Genomic DNA, 25019 nt, shown 5'->3' on the forward strand with positions numbered 1-25019 from the left:
AGGCAATTCCACTATGAAGAGATACTGAAGTAGATACTTAAGCGCAACGGTGACGGTCATGCAGATTGATAAGGTAATTTCAAATATCTGGTGGCTAATCGGGATATTTTTTTGTTCTGCAGACCACCATAGAGATTGCTCAGGACTTACCTTAAGGATGACGGCCAAACCGTAAGTACTGTTGTACTCTACTTTCAACGGGGAGCCAATTTAACTCTTTCAAATGAGTTGGGCTCATGTGCATTGTTGGGCTAAGGTTAAGGAGGAAACTCATTAGTTTGTTTTGGGCTTTTTGGAGCCTATCTTTTGTTTTATTTTGTTATAATACTGTACCAGGATATACAGGTGTGGTCATAGTGACATTGAATTAAAGACGTAGCTAAAGTCCTCGTGGTCTTCTTGTCCAGGAATTTAGATATTCTTGCCCAATACTTTGTCCTTGAGTGATTTTGTTTGTTTGTTTACACTTTTGCATGTCATCCCTTGGATTTTGTTATTCTCTATCCATAATCAATCAGTCAATCAATTAAATGACACCTGCTCCTTCTCACTCATTAAAAATTCCAGTCTATGAATATGCAAATATATTTAATCTCAAAAGTTTTCCTGCTGGAGACAAGATGTCTCCTACTTCACTGTTAAGTCCATTGTCAGTGTATAGTGCACTGGAGGCTCCAAGTTTCCACATCACACTTGTGTACGTTGAATATTGGACAGGGATTGGCTTCCATACTATTTGTGATGTCACAAATCATGCTCGTAGGCCCGCCAACTAAAAATGTGAGTTTCAGTGAGCTCAGAGAAACTTTCAACTTTCAGCAGATGAATGTGAAAACAGCTTCTAGTGTCCAACAGACTGGCAGACAGCATTCTGCACAGTGAAGAGAACATCCACCTGAAGGAACAAGAAGAATAACACACTAGCCGTGTTCACTCATTCACTCACTCACCCCGTGCCGTCAAGTGATGGTGAACTATATGGGGAACGTGTAGTGATAGTGAACTATGGGGAACGTGTAGTGATAGTGAACTATATGGGGAATGTGTAGTGATAGTGAACTATATGGGGAACGTGTAGTGATAGTGAACTATATGGGGAACGTGTAGTGATAGTGAACTATATGGGGAACGTGTAGTGATAGTGAACTATGGGGAACGTGTAGTGATAGTGAACTATGGGGAACGTGTAGTGATAGTGAACTATGGGGAACGTGTAGTGATAGTGAACTATATAGGGGACGTGTAGTGATAGTGAACTATGGGGAACGTGTAGTGATAGTGAACTATATGGGGAACGTGTAGTGATAGTGAACTATGGGGAACGTGTAGTGATAGTGAACTATATGGGGAACGTGTAGTGATAGTGAACTATATGGGGAACGTGTAGTGATAGTGAACTATGGGGAACGTGTAGTGATAGTGAACTATATGGGGAACGTGTAGTGATAGTGAACTATGGGGAATGTGTAGTGATAGTGAACTATATGGGGAACGTGTAGTGATAGTGAACTATGGGGAACGTGTAGTGATAGTGAACTATGGGGAACGTGTAGTGATAGTGAACTATATGGGGAACGTGTAGTGATAGTGAACTATATGGGGAACGTGTAGTGATAGTGAACTATGGGGAACGTGTAGTGATAGTGAACTATGGGGAATGTGTAGTGATAGTGAACTATGGGGAACGTGTAGTGATAGTGAACTATATGGGGAATGTGTAGTGATAGTGAACTATGGGGAACGTGTAGTGATAGTGAACTATATGGGGAACGTGTAGTGATAGTGAACTATGGGGACCGTGTAGTGATAGTGAACTATATGGGGAACGTGTAGTGATAGTGAACTATGGGGAACGTGTAGTGATAGTGAACTATGGGGAACGTGTAGTGATAGTGAACTATATGGGGAACGTGTAGTGATAGTGAACTATATGGGGAACGTGTAGTGATAGTGAACTATATGGGGAACGTGTAGTGATAGTGAACTATATGGGGAACGTGTAGTGATAGTGAACTATATGGGGAACGTGTAGTGATAGTGAACTATATGGGGAACGTGTAGTGATAGTGAACTATATGGGGAACGTGTAGTGATAGTGAACTATATGGGGAACGTGTAGTGATAGTGAACTGTATGGGGAACGTGTAGTGATAGTGAACTGTATGGGGAACGTGTAGTGATAGTGAACTGTATGGGGAACGTGTAGTGATAGTGAACTATATGGGGAACGTGTAGTGATAGTGAACTATATGGGGAACATGTAGTGATAGTGAACTATATGGGGAACATGTAGTGATAGTGAACTATATGGGGAACGTGTAGTGATAGTGAACTATATGGGGAACGTGTAGTGATAGTGAACTATATGGGGAATGTGTAGTGATAGTGAACTATATGGGGAACGTGTAGTGATAGTGAACTATATGGGAAACGTGTAGTGATAGTGAACTATATGGGGAACGTGTAGTGATAGTGAACTGTATGGGGAACGTGTAGTGATAGTGAACTATATGGGGAACGTGTAGTGATAGTGAACTATATGGGGAACGTGTAGTGATAGTGAACTGTATGGGGAACATGTAGTGATAGTGAACTATATGGGGAATGTGTAGTGATAGTGAACTATATGGGGAACGTGTAGTGATAGTGAACTATATGGGGAACGTGTAGTGATAGTGAACTATGGGGAACGTGTAGTGATAGTGAACTATGGGGAACGTGTAGTGATAGTGAACTATGGGGAACGTGTAGTGATAGTGAACTATATAGGGGACGTGTAGTGATAGTGAACTATGGGGAACGTGTAGTGATAGTGAACTATATGGGGAACGTGTAGTGATAGTGAACTATGGGGAACGTGTAGTGATAGTGAACTATATGGGGAACGTGTAGTGATAGTGAACTATATGGGGAACGTGTAGTGATAGTGAACTATGGGGAACGTGTAGTGATAGTGAACTATATGGGGAACGTGTAGTGATAGTGAACTATGGGGAATGTGTAGTGATAGTGAACTATATGGGGAACGTGTAGTGATAGTGAACTATGGGGAACGTGTAGTGATAGTGAACTATGGGGAACGTGTAGTGATAGTGAACTATATGGGGAACGTGTAGTGATAGTGAACTGTATGGGGAACATGTAGTGATAGTGAACTATATGGGGAACGTGTAGTGATAGTGAACTATATGGGGAACGTGTAGTGATAGTGAACTATATGGGGAACGTGTAGTGATAGTGAACTATGGGGAACGTGTAGTGATAGTGAACTATGGGGAACGTGTAGTGATAGTGAACTATGGGGAACGTGTAGTGATAGTGAACTATATAGGGGACGTGTAGTGATAGTGAACTATGGGGAACGTGTCGTGATAGTGAACTATATGGGGAACGTGTAGTGATAGTGAACTATGGGGAACGTGTAGTGATAGTGAACTATATGGGGAACGTGTAGTGATAGTGAACTATATGGGGAACGTGTAGTGATAGTGAACTATATGGGGAACATGTAGTGATAGTGAACTAATGTATATGGGGAACGTGTAGTGATAGTGAACTATATGGGGAACATGTAGTGATAGTGAACTACTGTATATGGGGAACGTGTAGTGATAGTGAACTATATGGGGAACATGTAGTGATAGTGAACTACTGTATATGGGGAACGTGTAGTGATAGTGAACTATATGGGGAATGTGTCGTGATAGTGAACTATATGGGGAACGTGTAGTGATAGTGAACTATATGGGGAACATGTAGTGATAGTGAACTATATGGGGAACGTGTAGTGATAGTGAACTATATGGGGAACGTGTAGTGATAGTGAACTACTGTATATGGGGAACGTGTAGTGATAGTGAACTATATGGGGAACGATCAAACGAGTTTCGGAAAACTACCTCACTGTTCTTCTGCTTTGGTAAACTTAACCGCATTGCATTGTGGTAGATGGGAGAAAATGTAGGGTACATTCGCTGTTCACTAGAAAGTGCAGTGCATTGTGGGTATTTTATAGTGGACTATATAGTGAATCAAATTAACAGTTGAGAATTAGGACACATATTAAAAAATGGCGAACACACTATATACTATTTCTTATCCACTATTTCTGTAATACGGAATGCTTTGGAACAGGGCTACTGTTGGCTTTAGAAATAAACAGAACAGAAGAGATGAGGTTCCTCAGGGAAACCTCTGAGAACTGATGAAGGGAAACTTGACAAACTGCTCGTCTGTAACCGCCGTGGTGCTTTGTCTGTTCCATCCCTCACAGGCAGCCATTCATTGCTGGCATGTATTTGTTGATGTCTGTGGACACCGTCATCCCAGCAGGAAAACGAGGTATGAATGTCTCTTCTGCCTTGGATGAAAATGTGACACAGTCTCAAACGTAAGCGGCCTTTCCCTTTCACATGTAGTGTCCCTTTCACAAACACAGTCATCCAGTTACTCTAATGACTCCCCATAATTGCTTCCAATTACAATAGAAACATGTCTTGACATGTTTCTATTGTAATTAGAAGTCATTTGTGGCCGTCTAGGTAGTGCAGCAGTAGATTCCCTGCACCAACACGAGGGTCGCTGGTTCAAGCCCCCGTGTTACCTCTGGCTTGGTCGGGCGTCCATAGAGGCACAATTGGCCGTGTCTGGGCGTGGGAAGCCAGATTAAGGGTATGTGTCCTGGTTGCTCCACTAGCCTCGTCTGGTCGGTCAGGGAGCCTGTTTTGGGGGAGGGGAACTGGGTTAAAATTGCGTTAAAACTCAATTAAAACCAAAACGCAGTCGGAGAAGCGGCGAACAAGCAGCGCCAGCGTCCTCTCCTCCTCTTCCAAAACTGGGGGGAATAGTGCAATCCTCCCACACGCCACATCCTGCCGGTGAGACTCCACGCTGTCAGGTGAAAAGAAGCGGCTGTTGTCTGCACACGTATCGGAGGAAGCATTTGCTAGTTTACAACTCTCCCCAGATCGGCAGAGGGGGTGGATCAACGACTGGGACAGCAGGGGGGAATTGGCCAAGTGCATTTTGGGAGAAATACAGGGAAAAGAAAAGAAGCAATTGATGAGGAAGGGCATTCATCACTGGAGATTGCAAGCTAACCCTTTTTCTCTCCGGCAGGTGTGGAGCTATTTCCACAAATACTTTTTAATTTGTCACCCTGTCCAGGAAGTAACTGTTTAACACATGTGGAGCTACTTTCACAAATACTTGTCACCCTGTCCAGGAAGTAACTGTTTAACACGCATGGAGCTACTTTCACAAATACTTTTTAATTTGTCACCCTGTCCAGGAAGTAACTGTTTAACACATGTGGAGCTACTTTCACAAATACTTTTTAATTTGTCACCCTGTCCAGGAAGTAACTGTTTAACACGTGTGTGGAGCTACTTTCACAAATACTTTTTAATTTGTCACCCCGTCCAGGAAGTAACTGTTTAACACATGTGGAGCTACTTTCACAAATACTTGTCACCCTGTCCAGGAAGTAACTGTTTAACACGCATGGAGCTACTTTCACAAATACTTTTTAATTTGTCACCCTGTCCAGGAAGTAACTGTTTAACACATGTGGAGCTACTTTCACAAATACTTTTTAATTTGTCACCCTGTCCAGGAAGTAACTGTTTAACACGTGTGTGGAGCTACTTTCACAAATACTTTTTAATTTGTCACCCTGTCCAGGAAGTAACTGTTTAACACGTGTGTGGAGCTACTTTCACAAATACTTTTTAATTTGTCACCCCGTCCAGGAAGTAACTGTTTAACACGTGTGTGGAGCTACTTTCACAAATACTTTTTAATTTGTCACCCCGTCCAGGAAGTAACTGTTTAACACGTGTGGAGGTACTTTCACAAATACTTTTTAATTTGTCACCCCGTCCAGGAAGTAACTGTTTAACACGTATGGGGCTACTTTCACAAATACTTTTTAATTTGTCACCCCGTCCAGGAAGTAACTGTTTAACACGTATGGGGCTACTTTCACAAATACTTTTTAATTTGTCACCCCGTCCAGGAAGTAACTGTTTAACACGTATGGGGCTACTTTCACAAATACTTTTTAATTTGTCACCCTGTCCAGGAAGTAACTGTTAAACACGCGTGGAGCTACTTTCACAAATACTTTTTAATTTGTCACCCTGTCCAGGAAGTAACTGTTTAACACGTGTGGAGCTACTTTCACAAATACTTTTTAATTTGTTACCCTGTCCAGGAAGTAACTGTTTAACACTTCTTTGATGAGCTCAGTTTTTTATGCTTAGTTGCAAGGTAATTTCTGACACTATTAACATGGCTTTTATCTGCAAGACATCTAATTGTAATTGTTGCTCTGTGTGTAGTCACCTGATGTAATAGCAAAGACTTTATTTTCTCCACAGTTAATGCAGACATCGCCTGTGATTACAATTCCTACCCCATCTATCCGTTTGCCTTCAGGACACACACACATCACCTTGGTGAGTTATGTCAGGACGTAGGTATAATAGCCTCTCCAACTGTCTTACTACTCATTTTCAGCATGTGTTTTTATGCCTCCGCCGGCGACAGCTGTGGCCAGAGGCATTAGGCATTCGGGTTGTCTGTTCGACACAATATCTCAGGAATGCCACGAGGGAATTTCTTCAAATTTGGCACAAACGTCCACTTGGACTCAAGGATGGACTGTTTACAATTTGGTGATCAAAGTTCAAGGTCACTGTGACCTCACAAAATATGTTCTTGGCCATAACCCAATTATGCTAATTACATTTGATCTTTAAAAGTTCAAAGGTCAACTTCACTGTGACATGTTTTGCTTATCACTGTAGCTGAGAAAACGATGTTGGGTGATTCTACAAAAACAGTGGAAGTTTTGTCACTTTTGCAGACACCAAAATCCTAATAATTGACTAATTGACGTAATAATCACATTAATTATATTGATTTGGACCCCAAGATCCTTGTATGGGTCCACCCACTTCCTCTCCCTGGATTGGTTTAGTTGATATTGGGCTTCAGGTGATTGTCGTTGCACCATGTGATGAAGCTCTCTTATCAGTCACACTGGACATTATTCACTGGAATCATACATGTCAATATAGTGATGACTTTGATTTCGTAAAAAAAAAAACGTAATACCTTTCATTAAATTCCTTCAAAGTCTTCACTACATATAATTTATTTGATGAGTCTGGACAGTAGGGGTGTCGTGGTACATGTATTCGTCTCTGTATTAGGCTACTCCACATGCACTCCACATGCAAAGATTAAAGTGGGGGGAAATGCCTTTGCCCTGTCAAACAGCTGGAATACAGACATCTGAGAGGGAGGCGCACCCCACACTTTGAATAGTAAAACCTTTTTGTGTGGATTGCCTAGATCTTATTAAATTGTGGACATTTATTCATTCCCACTTATTAGACACTATTTCTGATGGTAAAATGAGGGTAAAAAGCAAAACACAGAATTCAGAAAAATTCAAAGGGAAAAAACGGAATTTGGGATTTGTTGCTTTTTTACTCCGTTGCACCGTATTCGTACCGAACCGTGACTTTTGTGTACCGTGACACCCCTACTGGACAGACATGGATGTAAACGGCAACTTGACTTGTTGGCGGAGGCATTGAGGTGGTTATTTCTAGTTTGTATCAGTAGTAATCTGGTATGCTGTCTTTGTTGCAGGTAAAGTGGTGAGCGGTTACAGGGTCCGAGATGGGAAGTGGACCCTCATTGGGCGACAGTCTCCTCAGCTACCACAGGTATGTCAGAGGACTGTCACTTTAACAAAACATCTTTCATTCCCTCATCCATTTTCACAGCAGAAATGTAGATCTCTCAGTATTTGTAAGGCTAATTATCCAGTTGCCGATATTTACTTGTCTTGCACGTTTTTCTGTTTGTATCCACATTGGCGTTGGGTTACAAGTGCATAGAGACTCAATGTAAACTTGAATTTTATTTGGCCAAAACAAGAGACTATGGGCCCTATCTTCGTACAGGCGATATCCCATATTAGCGCTTGCGCACCTGGTTGTGCATGCCTTAAAGCAGGGGTGGGCAACTATTTTTCATGGGGGGCCACATGACAAAACCCTGATTGTTGCCGGGGGCCGAACAAATATTGTCATGCCGTATCCCATGGATGGGCAACTTTGATGATAGAGAGGGCCACAAAAAAAATTCCTCGCTACCAGATTTTGCTGAGGGCTGAACGGCGCCAGCGTGAAAAATTTGGGGCATTTGAAGCCAGGTTTAGAGTAATAACTCATTTTAAATTAACAATTGTGATGTCATTATTCAGTCTTAACCACCAATATTTGATCCTTTTCCTCACTCACTCCTATGTCACCACCTGCTCTCCCTTCAGGGCTTGAAATTAACTTTTTTCACCACCTGCCAATATGGCTGCTATTGATTTTAAAGTTACGAGCCAATTAGAATTTCCACTAGCCGAAATGTTTTTCTTGAAATAAACCAGAATATGAGTGGGTTAATTTAAGCATAAGTATCAGTAAGTGGCCCGGGATTCTCAAAGCCTGTGTTGAGGGTCACACAAGAACAAAAATGCACTCTTGAAGCTAAATAAATCCAAAACCAACAAGTTAATTATTTAAATTTCTACTTCAATGTAGAACAGTAATTTCTTACACATGAGATTACTTTTAGCCTTTTAGTCATAAAGATTATTGAAAGATATTCCATATTCCAGACTGAAATGCTATAACAGAAGAGTATTGCCCAGAATGACATGAACATTTGGACACTTATTCAGCGGGTATATTGCATGTTGCGTTCAAGTGCACTGTAAAAAAAAAAAAAAAAAAATGTTTTGCAATTCCATCGCGGGCCACACAGGGGGCGCCCGCGGGCTGCATATGGCCCGCGGGCCGTATGTTGCCCATGTATTTACACAACATGTATTTCAGCGCCGTGAGATGTGTGTTTTAGCGGATTTTTAACAGCGATACCATTGGCGTCCATTCTATGGCGATAATTACTAACTTTACGACTGTATCTCACTGTATACTGCTTGGACAATGCTGGTAAAGGCAGGGGGTATCTTGGCTATGTGTGTTAGTGTTGTAGCCACCTGTGATAACTATGGACTGTTAGTGTTGTAGCCACCTGTGATAAATATGGACTGTTAGTGTTGTAGCCACCTGTGATATCTATGGACCGTTAGTGTTGTAGCCACCTGTGATATCTATGGACCGTTAGTGTTGTAGCCACCTGTGATATCTATGGACCGTTAGTGTTGTAGCCACCTGTGATATCTATGGACCGTTAGTGTTGTAGCCACCTGTGATATCTATGCACCGTTAGTGTTGTAGCCACCTGTGATATCTATGGACCGTTAGTGTTGTAGCCACCTGTGATATCTATGGACCGTTAGTGTTGTAGCCACCTGTGATAACTATGGACTGTTAGTGTTGTAGCCACCTGTGATAAATATGGACTGTTAGTGTTGTAGCCACCTGTGATATCTATGGACCGTTAGTGTTGTAGCCACCTGTGATATCTATGGACCGTTAGTGTTGTAGCCACCTGTGATATCTATGGACCGTTAGTGTTGTAGCCACCTGTGATATCTATGGACCGTTAGTGTTGTAGCCACCTGTGATATCTATGCACCGTTAGTGTTGTAGCCACCTGTGATATCTATGGACCGTTAGTGTTGTAGCCACCTGTGATATCTATGGACCGTTAGTGTTGTAGCCACCTGTGATATCTATGGACCGTTAGTGTTGTAGCCACCTGTGATATCTATGGACCGTTAGTGTTGTAGCCACCTGTGATATCTATGGACCGTTAGTGTTGTAGCCACCTGTGATATCTATGCACCGTTAGTGTTGTAGCCACCTGTGATATCTATGGACTGTTAGTGTTGTAGCCACCTGTGATATCTATGGACCGTTAGTGTTGTAGCCACCTGTGATATCTATGGACCGTTAGTGTTGTAGCCACCTGTGATATCTATGGACTGTTAGTGTTGTAGCCACCTGTGATATCTATGGACCGTTAGTGTTGTAGCCACCTGTGATATCTATGGACCGTTAGTGTTGTAGCCACCTGTGATATCTATGGACCGTTGTCTCCATCTACTTTCCAGCATATATCAGGAGGCCTGTGGGAGCCACATTGGAGAAAACACTAGAGTCTAGTCACTAGAGACTCTTGTGTGCTGTGTGCTTAGCTAATGCACAGTAGTGACCATATTTAGAAGATAAGTGCTGTTATCTGCCTCTAACTGACCCCCCCCCCCCCCCCCAGGCTTTCTATGCTGCTAACAAGGGCGTGGATGTGAAGTATGGTGACACCATCGCGGCCCGATGTCTATTTGATGGCGAGGGGAGGACCACGAAAACATACATCGGGTGAGCTCTGCTGCAAAAGCCCCTGCTGGCAACGCATAATTATTTCTCAATCCAACTTATATACAGTATAGAACCTCAGTGGTGACATGTACCATTAGTCATGATGGTGCTACACACACTGTCTTTATGGCAGACAAGCTCTCGTGTGTTTGGACAGTGTTTGCTTGGAGACTTGGATCTCAGCCGTGCAGCACTAGATTGTGACAGCTTCCCAGGTTCCAAAGACGCTCTCTATTTCTGTCTTTCTCTCTTTCTGTTATTTTCATCCTTATTTTCCTCCTTTTTGCCATCATGACGTTTGATAGTGTTGAAAATGATACAAACATAGGGCCACTGGTAATCTCCCACAGTTGAATAAAAAACTTGTCTTTTCAACACAATAGGGCTACCTCCTCAATTTTCATGAACGGAGCAGAATAAGAGTCTGTCCACACTTGTCCTTCTCTCTCTGTCCCCTGAAAGCCAGCTATTTGATTATTCACCTACACTCGGCATGCGTCTGCCATGACAGGAAGCTGGGTGTTTAGTGTGCATACGAATTTTAATTATTTTATTTTACAGCGGCAGCGTGCTCCGCTATAGCAGGAGGGAGAGAGAGAGAGAGAGAGAGAAAGAGCAATCTAGCAGCAAGTCATGAAGTGCCTGCTATTAACTTTCACGCATATTCATTCATTAAATGACCCCCGATTTCCTTCACTCTGATGTGGATAATTCATTTAAAATTTAGTCCTATGAAGCTACTTCAGTGCTGCTAGAAATAGACAGAACACCGAAAGTGATGCGGTTTTACCTTCAAAATAAAAAGCACTAATTTATTACTGACAGATAAAAAGAAAAAGAAAAAAGAACACTCGACTCACCCCAGATTTAAAATTGACTTTTCAAAGGCAGCAGATATTCCTCCAATTTGTTTGTGTTCTATGTTCTGTGTATTTCAGTTTAAGTTTTATTCTGGCTTACTTGACACTGCTCGGAGTTAATAATGACATTTTGTGGGAGAGAAAAGAGAGAGCTGAGCACGAGCGAATCTATTCTCCGCCTTCCGCCTGTCCACATTCCCATTCAACTCTGGATTTTGGCGATGAAGACGGGGTAGATAGACAACCACCGCAGTAAACGCACATCTGAACAGTCATCTATGTACCTGCTGTAGAATCCCCAATCCTGTAGTGTAGAGCCGCAGCACCGTCCTTTGGTGAGTCAGCCCATTGAGATATGTTTTTTTTACCCCACTCGCGCGTCAGCCGTAGTAACATTTTGTGGACGTTCCCACACAGACTGACTGTATCTATTCACCTGATGTTCAGACGCGGGGTGTGTGTGTGTGTGTGTGTGTGTGTGTGTGTGTGTGTGTGTGTGTGTGTGTGTGTGTGTGTGTGTGTGTGTGTGTGTGTGTGTGTGTGTGTGTGTGTGTGTGTGTGTGTGCGGGGGTGGGCCAAATTCTTCCGGGTCGTGTTAACACTTCCGGCGGTCACGGCGCCAAATACGAAAGAATGTCAGAAGAAGAGAGTTGTTTTTGTAGGGGACAGTGCAGGGGGTAAAATAAAGAACGTAGCCTACTACTTTGAGCTCGGCACACAGCAAGCAAGCGAGTATCCACTGTTAGCCAGGTCAGATAACGTTATCGTCGACAATGACGAGCACTTTCTTGTAAAACATACCTGGACTCCAAGAAAGCTTCAGATAGTTTTCTCTCCTCCGAGCGCAGCTCGAGCCATTTACATAACGAGCCAGTTACAAGGCGTTGCATTCTTAGACATTGCCGTTTGCTTTTATTTGGTATGTTACATACAATTGGTTAAATTATTAGTTAATTCAGAGTTAGATGATATTGGAGCAGCGCAGCCATTTTTTTTCTTTTTTTTTTTATCCGGAAGTCGTCACACGACCAGTGACAACCGGGTCAAATGGGCGTGGCTACATAAGGTGAATAGGATGAAGCAAAGGAAAGCATCCATTGCTGGAAACTCGTGAAAACAATCCCTGACAATGAGTCACCCTACAAAGCTTGCAGATGATGTATTTGTGTATTTTCATCTTTTTTACAATACAATACAAAGACAACATAAACAAAAACAAAGAAAAATAAATAATAACGGTCAAATAGACCACAAATAGCGTATACAACAATAGACAAGGGTCAAGACAACAATATGCTAAGTGAGCAGACAAGTATATTCAGAGGTCCATGATTGGTTCCCACCTTCTCAGAAAGACGTCCGTCCCCCTTATTCTTCGCCAGTGTTTGGCAAGTTACTTTCAAAATGTAATATACTACATATTACTAGTTACTTTAATTTGAAAGTAATACGTTACTTTACAATATTACTTTCTGTGTAGAGTAACTCATTACTTATTACACTACTTTTGCATTACTTTTACCAAAACAACAGCAGCAGGAGAATGACATCGCCGCCCCGGAACCATCCCGAAAAATAATTTCAACCGCCTTGTAAACAATCCAAAATTCTAAATGTTATTCTCTTCCTTTGTTATTGTCATCTATAGTGGTAATTTGCATAAAAACACACAGTTTGATTAGGAAATGATTGTATCTTTATTATGTGCTTTGATTTAATCAAATGTAACTCAATTTGTAACTTGAGTTACTTGACAAAGTAACTGGTATAATATTACTGAAATCCTATAAGTAATAAGTTATATTACTGAGTTACTGCTAAAAGTAATATATTACATGTAATATGTTACTTTTGTAATGAGTTACCCCCAACACTGTTCTTCGCAGATGATATTTGGTTGATAGAGCACCATGGTCTTCACTAAAACTAGCAGCAACACATTGTGTGATGATGCTCTACTTGACCACATATCCGTTTTTGAATGAATCACTCATTTCAGCTTGGCCCAATACCTTCTGTCTTTTCTTTTTCCGCAGCGGTACTTCTGGTGATGAAATGTGTAACTTCTACATCATGTACTACATGGAGAGTAAGCATGCCGTCCCCTTCATGAACTGCGTGCAGACGGGCTCCAAGGGGCTGTTTCGTCATATCCCAGCTGAGGCCAGTGTTCCCATCCCGGTCAGTCCAGACCATATGATGTCCATGATGCACGCGGGACACGCAACAGGTACAAAAGACACAGCTCTGAAGTAGGGATGTCAACAATTAATCAAAGATCAATTGATTGATCGTTTAGGATTTGATCGAACACGTGAAATGGACTCGAGCAAACAACGTCTCATATTATATTCTAGCGGTCAGTAAATGGTGTATTTATGCCTCCGCCCGCCGATAGCCGAGCCGGAGGCATTATGGTTGTTAACGCGATATCTCAGGAACGCCTTGACGGAATTTCGTCAAATTTGGCTCAAACGTCCACTTGGACTCAAGCATGCACTGATTACATTTTGGTGGTCAAAGTTCAAGGTCACTGTGACCTCAGGAAATACCATTTTCTAGCTCGTTAACGCGATATCTCAGGAAGGCCTCGATGGAATTGTGTCACATTTGGCTCAAACGTCCACTTGGACTCAAGGATGAACTGATTACATTTTGGGGGTCAAAGTTCAAGGTCACTGTGACCTCACGAGCGCTATTTTCTAGCTTGTTAACGCGATATCTCAGGAACGCCTTGACGGAATTTTGTCACATTTGGCTCAAACGTCAAAGTCTGGACAGACATGGATGTCGACTGCTCACTTGTTGGCAGAGGCATATATCAGTGGTGCAGTCATTCTAGTTTAAAAGTATGTTTCAGTGAACCCGCCAGAGGGCCCACCCAGTGCTATATAACTATGAGGAGGCAGCCATCTTGGGGTCTGGAAAGACAGGGAAAAATAAATAAATCGGGCGAAGTGAACAGAAAGGATAAAATAATTTGCAAACACTGTGAATATTCTGTGTCCACATACAACACAATGCTCTACCACTTGGGATAAGTTGGCTGGCTGCTGCTCGTCTCAGCTGCTCAGCTCTGTGTTTGTGGGGAACAGCTGCAACACAGTATAAAGTGAGCTGTAGCCACCTACTGTATATGTAGCACGTGGCTTAAAGTCCACACAAATGTCTTTAATATACAGTATCTACCTTTTTATATGTTTCATATGCTGTGCAATGCTGTGGGAATTTGGTATTGTTTGGTAAATGTGGCTTTTTAATTGCAATTAATCGATTGATTGATCGTTAACGATGATCGATTCATGAATCTGCTTAACATTGACATCCCTAGTCCAAAGTCTTTCTTCCAGGTTTGGCATGGGACCTTCTGAGGTGGAGAGTAGGTGAATCCTACTCAAGTACAAGTATTGTTAAAATTAACTCAAGTATAGTTAAAAGTACTAGTCCAGGCAATTACTCAAGTAAGAGTAAAAAAATACCCTATTTAAAAGTACATTTGCGTTACTTGAAAAAGTATATATATTTTACTGATTTACCCTAATACATTTTACACATACAGCAGGTTACCAGTGTTACCTAAGCTGTCCCTGGCTGTGTCTCTTCTTTTATACTGAACAGCTCATTCAGATGCAGCCAGGGATGGTCAGTTTGTTGATTCTCTCCTTTGCCAGATGAGCTATAGAGCTGCTAGCAGCAACAATATCACAATCACATACATCCAGTTAGCTAGGCTATCATCAGCAGAGTCAAATGAAACTGAGCTGAACTAATGTAACGATGGGGATCATTACAATTTTGTGGATCGTCTACCTGTCTAATTCAATTGGCCAGTCTTCAGTGATTTAATTGAATTGACCACTGCATTAACAAGCCAAACAGGGCAAACAGTTTGTGTGCCCTAAATGCAGATGTGATTCTGGACCTGTTAAGCTGTGTTCACACCAAGATATTTATTTTTCTCCCTGTCGCTCGATTCAACCCTTTGGAATCGCTCTGTCGCTCTGTTTAAATCGCTCGTCAACTGGCACAGGAATTGACGGACATCTGGGGGCTAACGTTAGACAGGAATCAGGATGAAAACGCAATGTCATGATTTTTGTCCACTACGAGCCACCGTATTTGTTTACAAGCTAAGCCTATCAGCTTGTGGGTCTATACCGGTAGTACAGACTTCACTTCATGTCAACTGTCAGCCTGTCAATGCGGTTTGTTGCCACACTAATAAACCAGCGGTTTGTTCCAAGCCAGTGTGATCCTTGACACGGCAGCCAATCAGCGTTGGGTGGCAAGCGACTTTTGCCAGCGAAATTCCGCTTGAGTTGGGATATTTCATCTCGGGCGAGGAGCGAATTTTCGCCCTATCGCTCTGTCTCTGTCGCTCGGACGCCCAGCGATTCTTCTCCCGGGCGAATATACGCTCAATCGCTCGTTTGCATTGACTTTGTATGTAAACTTGATGCCAGCGAAAAAATGTAATAGGTCGGTGTGAACGCACCTTTAGCGAGCAGTCGACATGTTACTGTGCTGTTTTCATAGTGTGCAAAACAAAAATCGGAATTTACTCATTTACACAGTGTACATTTAAAAGTACTCAAGTAGAATAGCTATTATTAAAATTACTCAAGTAAGAGTGAAAGTGTAGCATTATAAAAAATACTTAAAAAGTACAAATCTTTAAAAAAAAATGCTCAAGTCTTGAGGGGGGATCTTTATTATTATTATTATTATCATTATTATAATTTTTTATTTATTTGTTTCTTTGTTTATGTATGTATGTATGTACCGGTATGTATGTATGTATTTATGTATTTATTTATTTATTTATTTAGGTGAAATGTTCCATGGTCTCTCCTGATTCGGAATATAGCTGAATCGCTTAGTTTGACCAAGTGAAACTCTTTTTCTAAGGATTTTTCTAAATGTCTACCGGTATTTAGAAAAAAATGAAAGGGGAATGAAATCCCTTAGGTCCCATGCCGAACCCGGAAGAGGGCGTGACTTTGGCACTCTATATGGTCTAATACTAATTTATACACATCCTAAACTCTGTTCTTCCCCCAAAGATCATCGAGATAACAAATCAAAACTGGAGACAAAGAAAGCAGAGGAGGAGGTGCTGGATCAGGGTGAGTCCAAGTGCACCACTTAATAATTACACTGTGCTCATACACCTGTAGCCATCGATATACCTACACACTATAGCCTAAGTTGTTTCATGTTCTCACACTCATCTCAAAATCTGAAATGACAAAGATTACTAGTAGAAAATCCCTGAATTTTACTATATTAGGGCCAAACAAGTGACAATATTTCTAGGCAACATGACCCAGTGTCCAGACCGTTACCAAAGAGCATGGAAGGAAAGAGACGACACTCCGGCCATTTTTAGAAACAGAATGCGCCTCGCAGTGGTCAGCTGCGGTAGCGCGGGCCCCTATAATCAGCCTCTCTAAACAGTAACTCAACGGGAGTTGAACCTCGGGTCCTTTTCATTAGGTATTTATCTTGAAAAAACTAAACAAAGAAAACGAAAAATTTTGCTTAGTTTCCACAATATGGTTGTTGTTTTACATTCCTGCACTACACCACTTCAATCAAGATTTGCAGTACGCCCGGAAAAGATGTGAATCCCCAAAGTTTAGAGTGTTCTCCCATTGAGTTACTGTTTAGAGAGGCTGATTATAGGGGCCAGCGCTACCGCAGCTGACCACTGCGAGCCTGTGCGAGGTTCTTTTGGCGCTGTCACGCTTCCAAAAATAAAAAATGGCGGAGGCTGCTGGGCGCTGATGTTGCAATGGGGCAATATGGAGCTGTCATTTCTTTCCATAAAAGTTCTTTGCCGTTACTTTCTGTGAACCCCCTCAGACTGACTGGGGGGGGGAGTTTGACCCCCGACAAACCATCCCGGATCAAACTTGATCTAAAACATTTCTAATACTGTCGGCCATGGCATCCTCCAAGGTGTTGTTGGGTAGTCTGTGATATACTGTAACCAACAGACCCAAATTGGACTAGATGGTAACATTATCTATGTTGTACTCTTTAAAGTACGTAAAATGTGGCATTCTGTTTGACTCATGCTGATGATGCAACACAGCTAAAATAGCCTCAAGTCCCTTATCTTAGACAGCAACAGTTGATGAACAATATTCTCTTTCTGCTGGCCACTGGAGTAGGTGGGGTTAAGGGCCTTGCTCAAGGGCACCTCAGTGGTGGTAATGAGGGAGGGGCAAGCAATGCTTTTTCGCTTGCCCCACCCAGATTTATCCTGCCGGTCCTGGGGATCGAACCGATGACCTTCTGGTCACAAGCTTGCTTCTCTAACCTTTAGTCCACCACTCCCCCATTTCAGCATCCATTTCAGTTTATTCAACACATTAGAACCACTGTTTGTTTCAAATTTTACACACTACACTGTTCACTGTGATACTACTACAAGCCACACAGTAACTACACTGTTCACTGTGATACTACTACAAGCCACCCAGTAACTACACTGTTCACTGTGATACTACTACAAGCCACCCAGTAACTACACTGTTCACTGTGATACTACTACAAGCCACACAGTAACTACACTGTTCACTGTGATACTACTACAAGCCACACAGTAACTACACTGTGCAATGTGATAATACTACAAGCCACACAGTAACTACACTGTTCAATGTGATAATACTACAAGCCACACAGTAACTACACTGTTCACTGTGATAATACTACAAGCCACACACTAACTACACTGTTCAATGTGATAATACTACAATCCACACAGTAACTACACTGTTCAATGTGATAATACTACAAGCCACACAGTAACTACACTGTTCAATGTGATAATACTACAAGCCACACAGTAACTACACTGTTCACTGTGATAATACTACAAGCCACACAGTAACTACACTGTTCAATGTGATAATACTACAAGCCACACAGTAACTACATTGTTCAATGTGATAATACTACAAGCCACACAGTAACTACACTGTTCACTGTGATAATACTACAAGCCACACAGTAACTACACTGTTCACTGTGATAATACTACAAGCCACACACTAACTACACTGTTCAATGTGATAATACTACAATCCACACAGTAACTACACTGTTCAATGTGATAATACTACAAGCCACACAGTAACTACACTGTTCACTGTGATAATACTACAAGCCACACAGTAACTACACTGTTCACTGTGATAATACTACAAGCCACACACTAACTACACTGTTCAATGTGATAATACTACAATCCACACAGTAACTACACTGTTCAATGTGATAATACTACAAGCCACACAGTAGCTACACTGTTCAATGTGATAATACTACAAGCCACACAGTAACTACACTGTTCACTGTGATAATACTACAAGCCACACAGTAACTACACTGTTCAATGTGATAATACTACAAGCCACACAGTAACTACACTGTTCAATGTGATAATACTACAAGCCACACAGTAACTGCACTGTTCAATGTGATAATACTACAAGCCACACAGTAACTACACTGTTCAATGTGATAATACTACAAGCCACACAGTAACTACACTGTTCACTGTGATAATACTACAAGCCACACAGTAACTACACTGTTCAATGTGATAATACTACAATCCACACAGTAACTACACTGTTCAATGTGATAATACTACAATCCACACAGTAACTACACTGTTCAATGTGATAATACTACAAGCCACACAGTAACTACACTGTTCAATGTGATAATACTACAATCCACACAGTAACTACACTGTTCAATGTGATAATACTACAAGCCACACAGTAACTACACTGTTCAATGTGATAATACTACAAGCCACATAGTAACTACACTGTTCACTGTGATAATACTACAAGCCACACAGTAACTACACTGTTCACTGTGATAATACTACAAGCCACACACTAACTACACTGTTCAATGTGATAAGACTACAATCCACACAGTAACTACACTGTTCAATGTGATAATACTACAAGCCACACAGTAACTACACTGTTCAATGTGATAATACTACAAGCCACACAGTAACTACACTGTTCACTGTGATAATACTACAAGCCACACAGTAACTACACTGTTCAATGTGATAATACTACAAGCCACACAGTAACTACACTGTTCAATGTGATAATACTACAAGCCACACAGTAACTACACTGTTCAATGTGATAATACTACAAGCCACACAGTAACTACACTGTTCAATGTGATAATACTACAAGCCACACAGTAACTACACTGTTCACTGTGATAATACTCCAAGCCACACACTAACTACATTGTTCAATGTGATAATACTACAATCCACACAGTAACTACACTGTTTACTGTGATAATACTACAAGCCACACACTAACTACACTGTTCACTGTGATAATACTACAAGCCACACAGTAACTACACTGTTCACTGTGATACTACTACAAGCCACACAGTAACTACACTGTTCACTGTGATAATACTACAAGCCACACAGTAACTACACTGTTCACTGTGATAATACTACAAGCCACACAGTAACTACACTGTTCACTGTGATAATACTACAAGCCACACAGTAACTACACTGTTCAATGTGAATGATGAGAAGGTCCCATTGCCTATGGAAGAATCTCATTGAATACCAAAAAGAGACTATGTTCAAATATTCGTCTGATGCAAAATAAATGGTGACCAATTCAACCATAGGAATATGACGCTAGTCTGTTGGACAAAGCTTGTAGATTGCACTCTGTCTCTATGCAGAGGAACAGCTGTTATTTGAACAGTGTGTGTGTACAAACAGACTACAGCTCTGGGCTAATCCATAAGTCAATACACAGCCTAATCTACTCTTGGTGATGTGGAGAATGTGGTTTTGGGAGCAGTTTGAGATGGTGTTTTATCTGCAGCAAAATGCTCTTCTTATCTGGCTTCTCTGAGTATGGACTCTTCCTTTAGTTTCAAAATAAATCATCATTAGTCATTTTCTCTAGAAAGTAGGCCGAAAATCCTCTAGCTTTATGCTCTTTTACATGATTAAAATGATTGATAACCAATGATTTAACCAGATCCTGCTCCACCTCTAATCTCACTGTGACTCCTCTTCCTGTATCCGACCACCACTTTATCACCTTCTCCCTTCCCATCCCCCTCCCCTCCTCCCACCCATCTCCCCCTCACTCTACCACCACCCGACGCAACCTAAAAACTCTCTCACCCGACTCCCTCTCTTCTACCGTCCTCTCCCTGCTTCCCCCTGCCGAGCAATTTGCTCTCCTGTCCACTGACGAGGCTTCCACCACTCTTCTCTCCTCTCTCTCCTCCGCTCTTGATTCTCTGTGCCCACTCACCACTAAGCCTGCCCGATCTTCTCCCCCTTCTCCTTGGCTGACTGAATCTCTGCGAACTTTTCGAACTGAGCTTCGGGCAGCTGAGAGAAAATGGAGAAAATCACATCTCCCTGAAGATCTCTCTTCCTACCACCTTATCCACTCCAACTTCACTGATGCTGTCTCCAAAGCAAAAACCTCCTTCTTCATCTCTGAAATCCAGTCCTCTGCATCCAATCCCAGTAAACTGTTCTCCACCTTCTCCACGCTCCTCAACCCTCCCTCCCCTCCCCCTCCCTCCTCCCTCTCTGCTGATGATTTTGTAACATTTTTTACTAAAAAGGTGGATGACATCAGCTCCTCCTTCCATCCTCCAGGCACCCTCACTAACACTCCTGACTCCAATCCTGCTTCCCGGCCCCCTGTCCCTGGATTTCCTTCCTTCTCTCCCCTCTCTCCCGATGAAGTGCTTAAACTCATCAGCTCGAACCGAGCCACCTACTGCCCCCTCGATCCTATCCCTTCCTCTCTCCTCCAAACCATCTCACCTAACATATCTCCCTTCCTCACGACCTTCATTAACTCCTCTCTGTCCTCTGGTCTTGTTCCGCCTGCTCTAAAGACTGCAAGAGTCAAGCCTCTGCTTAAGAAACCCTCCCTTGACCCTACCGCTATTCAGAACTACAGACCTGTCTCTCTCCTCTCATTCCTTTCCAAAACCCTTGAACGAGCAGCGTCCGAACAACTTTCTCTCTATCTCTCCCAAAATGACCTCCTGGACCCTCTGCAGTCCGGTTTCAAGGCTTCTCACTCCACTGAGACAGCTCTTCTTGCTGTCACAGAGGCCCTTCACACTGCTAAGGCCTCATCCCTCTCCTCTGTTCTTGTCCTCCTTGACCTGTCTGCTGCCTTCGATACAGTCAACCACCAAATCCTTCTTTCCACTCTGTCTGACCTAGGCATTTCAGGTTCTGCACTCTCCTGGTTTGCTTCCTACCTCTCGAACCGCTCATACCAGGTCTCATGGAGAGGGTCCCTCTCCAGATCCTGTCCTCTTACCACCGGTGTCCCCCAGGGCTCAGTCCTGGGCCCCTTACTTTTCCTTCTCTATATCAGATCTCTTGCCTATGTGATCTCTTCTCATGGCTTTTCTTATCACTGCTATGCTGACGACACCCAGCTTTTCCTTTCCTTTCCCCCCTCAGACACTCAAATCGAGGCTCGCATCTCTGCATGCCTCAAAGACATTGGCGACTGGATGTCTGCCCACCACCTCAAGCTCAACCTTGGTAAGACAGAGCTACTCTTCCTCCCAGGAAAAGACTGCCCTCTCGCAGATCTCTCCATCTCCATTGACAACACCACTGTGCTTCCCTCCCAAACAGCTAAGAACCTTGGGGTGATCCTTGACAACCAGCTGTCTTGCTCAGCCAACATAGCTGCTACGGCACGCTCCTGTAGGTTCTCTCTCTACAACATCCGCAAAATCCGTCCCTTTCTCACAAGAGAAGCGACTCAACTCCTGGTCCAGTCTCTTGTCTCCTCCCGCCTGGACTACTGCAACGTGCTCCTGGCCGGCCTACCTGCCGCCGACATCCGACCGCTTCAGCTCATTCAGAACGCTGCAGCCCGTCTCGTATTCAACCAACCCAAATTCTCTCACGTCACTCCCCTCTTCCAGGAGCTCCACTGGCTTCCCATCTCGGCCCGCATCAAATTCAAGACACTGGTACTGGCCTACCGGGCAGTACACCAGTCAGCTCCCCTGTACCTGCAATCTATGGTCAGGTTCCAAACCTCTCAGCGCTCCCTTCGCTCCTCCACCAGTGCAGGTCGCCTCGCCCCTCCTTCGCTACGGGGGCTCAAAAGTCGCTCATCCCGATCTCGACTCTTCTCGTCCCTGGCACCTCAATGGTGGAACGAGCTTCCACCTTCGGTCAGGACGGCTGAATCACTGCCAATCTTTCGGAAAAGACTAAAGACGCACCTTTTCAGGCTCCATCTGGGCCCTTCTTGATCTAACTTCGTTCTCTCTCTTTCACCCAAAAAAAAAAAAAAAAAAAAAAACTAACCTTAACTTGTACCACTAACCTAAACTTGTACCACTGTTCCTTCAGAAGTTGTAGTTATCACAGACTGTGCTCCATAGTAGATTGCTCTATTGCTGACATAAATGTGTTATTGTAAGTCGCTTTGGATAAAAGCGTCTGCCAAATGACGTAATGTAATGTAATTAAAAGACCATGATTCTGCTCTGGCATTGTGACCTGAAACAGCCATAGGCAAAGTTTGCGTTGGTTCAGGGGGTGCACTGCACTCCCTAGTGGCCATAGCCAAAAATGCATGTTTTAAATATCTATTTAATTAGCCTATAACACAGAAGTAATATTTTATTGTAATGTCTCGCTCTAGATAAAGGGTAGAATAATTGTGACTATGATTATTTTCAATCTTTATTATAAAACATAATATTATTCTGGTCTAATTAGACTATGAGCCATATCTGCGCGGCAATACCTTGATGTAAACGGCAGATAAAACGTGTGCGTAATGACCTCTCCATGCCGTAGAGAGGTGTGTGTGTTCACTCTTCATACCTTCACCAGTCTCCTTCCCTCCCTCTGACACGTGTCATTCTGTGTGTTTACATTCTGTCTTCTGAATTCCTATGAAATGATGGAATTTATTGAAGTTATAGGCTGTCAGTTTCCGGTTTTGCGGTTTGTTTGGTTTGAGGTTGATTTCTAAGGTAAATTCTCGCAATATTCCAGCACTCATTGGGCATATTAGTCGGGATATGAAAATGCACGTGCTGGTATCCTAATTATAAATTTTCCTCTAGATGTGTATCAGATTGCAGTCAAATTGTGTGTGTGTTAGAATGCTGCATGACAGCGATACCAGCTGTCAAATGGCACCAAACCTTTTAGAGGGCAAATATGCATCCAAGGGGACAACCTCAATAGACTACAAGCAGGTTAACATCAACAGCATCAAGTCCATCTGATCAACCTCAATAGACTACAAGCAGGTTAACATCAGCAGCATCGAGTCCATCTGATCAACCTCAATAGACTACAAGCAGGTTAACATCAGCAGCATCAAGTCCATCTGATCAACCTCAATAGACTACAAGCAGGGTAACATCAGCAGCATCAAGTCCATCTGATCAACCTCAATAGACTACAAGCAGGTTAACATCAGCAGCATCAAGTCCATCTGATCAACCTCAATAGACTACAAGGAGGTTAACATCAGCAGCATCAAGTCCATCTGATCAACCTCAATAGACTACAAGGAGGTTAACATCAGCAGCATCGAGTCCATCTGATCAACCTCAATAGACTACAAGCAGGTTAACATCAACAGCATCGAGTCCATCTGATCAACCTCAATAGCCTACAAGCAGGTTAACATTAATCACGATTAAGAAAATTAATCGTTTGACAGCCCTACTAGGAATACATAACATAATATAGAGCAGAGACATGCAGATAACGTAATTCAACAACACAAAAAGTACAATTGTATTCTTACATAAACAGAGGACAAAATAAATAAATTAAATAATAATAATCATACACAAGGCAATAAATTACTATTACTATTGGTGTGAACAGTGTGTCCTTGAGCCAAGTTTTTAGATTTGCATACTGCATGGATGTGGTGTTTGTGTTTGACAAATGAGCTAGTAATGAGTTGTAAATGGGACTGTAAGGTAGGAAAGGAACTTTTCATATGTGGAACTATACAGACCTTCTTGTGATGAAAGAGTGGACCTACCCGTATTTCTCGTAATACAAATACTAAGCGGAGGTGGGGCTCATCCAAGGATTTAAAAAACTAGCAGAGCATCAGAGAGTGATTGAAAATTGGCAGTGTTCTTGTGTAACTTACCCCCAAAACACTTTTTTTCAGCTTTTAACCAATATATATGGCTTTTGGGGTGGTATGTGAAGGATTCTGGTCAAAATCTCCACATTTGAGACCAATCTGTTACAATTTTACAAACTCCTATCATTTCAGCAGCATAAGTGCCCTCTATGGGTTCAAACCTGCTTTTTTGTGTGCCCTCAAATGAATGGCCGATTTGGTACATTGTTACGTCACAGTGGTATTTGCGCGTGCCCTTTCCCACTCATGTAGTTCACGCAGCGCGAGCCCTTTAAGAGCAATGCATCATGTATAATCGCCTACTATGGTTAAAACACGAAAAAAACACGATTTCAGACGGACAAGCCCGTCTTTATTGTCACACGAACAACACTTCAACACATGCATGCGGCCACAAACACACACTCATGCTGACGGTGGCCGGTGAAATTATGTCCTCTGCATTTGACCCATCCAGGCTTGTCCTTTCCTCCAGGGGGCAGGCCAGGCCAGTAGTCGCTTTTTCTTTCCAGCGCCCGGGGACCAACTTCAGATGATGTCGTCACTGGTCGGATGACGATCTTCTGCATGTTTTTAGT

The 25019-nt window shown here is 42.5% G+C and overlaps 1 protein-coding gene across 1 annotated transcript in view; it reads left to right on the top strand.

Moving 5' to 3' along the window:
- Positions 1-25019, top strand: part of pam (peptidylglycine alpha-amidating monooxygenase) — a 124853-nt gene that overhangs the window by 51161 nt on the left and 48673 nt on the right. Inside the window, exons 8-14 of the mRNA XM_083641164.1 lie at positions 123-171; positions 4274-4341; positions 6381-6458; positions 7663-7739; positions 10252-10355; positions 13252-13445; positions 16279-16341. Of these exons, the coding sequence (XP_083497290.1) occupies positions 123-171; positions 4274-4341; positions 6381-6458; positions 7663-7739; positions 10252-10355; positions 13252-13445; positions 16279-16341 (633 nt within the window). The remainder of the gene's footprint in view (positions 1-122; positions 172-4273; positions 4342-6380; positions 6459-7662; positions 7740-10251; positions 10356-13251; positions 13446-16278; positions 16342-25019) is intronic.

The sequence above is a fragment of the Poromitra crassiceps genome (genome assembly GCF_964638095.1).
Source record: "Poromitra crassiceps genome assembly, chromosome: 8".
In the NCBI taxonomy this organism is placed as follows: Eukaryota; Metazoa; Chordata; class Actinopteri; order Beryciformes; family Melamphaidae; genus Poromitra; species Poromitra crassiceps.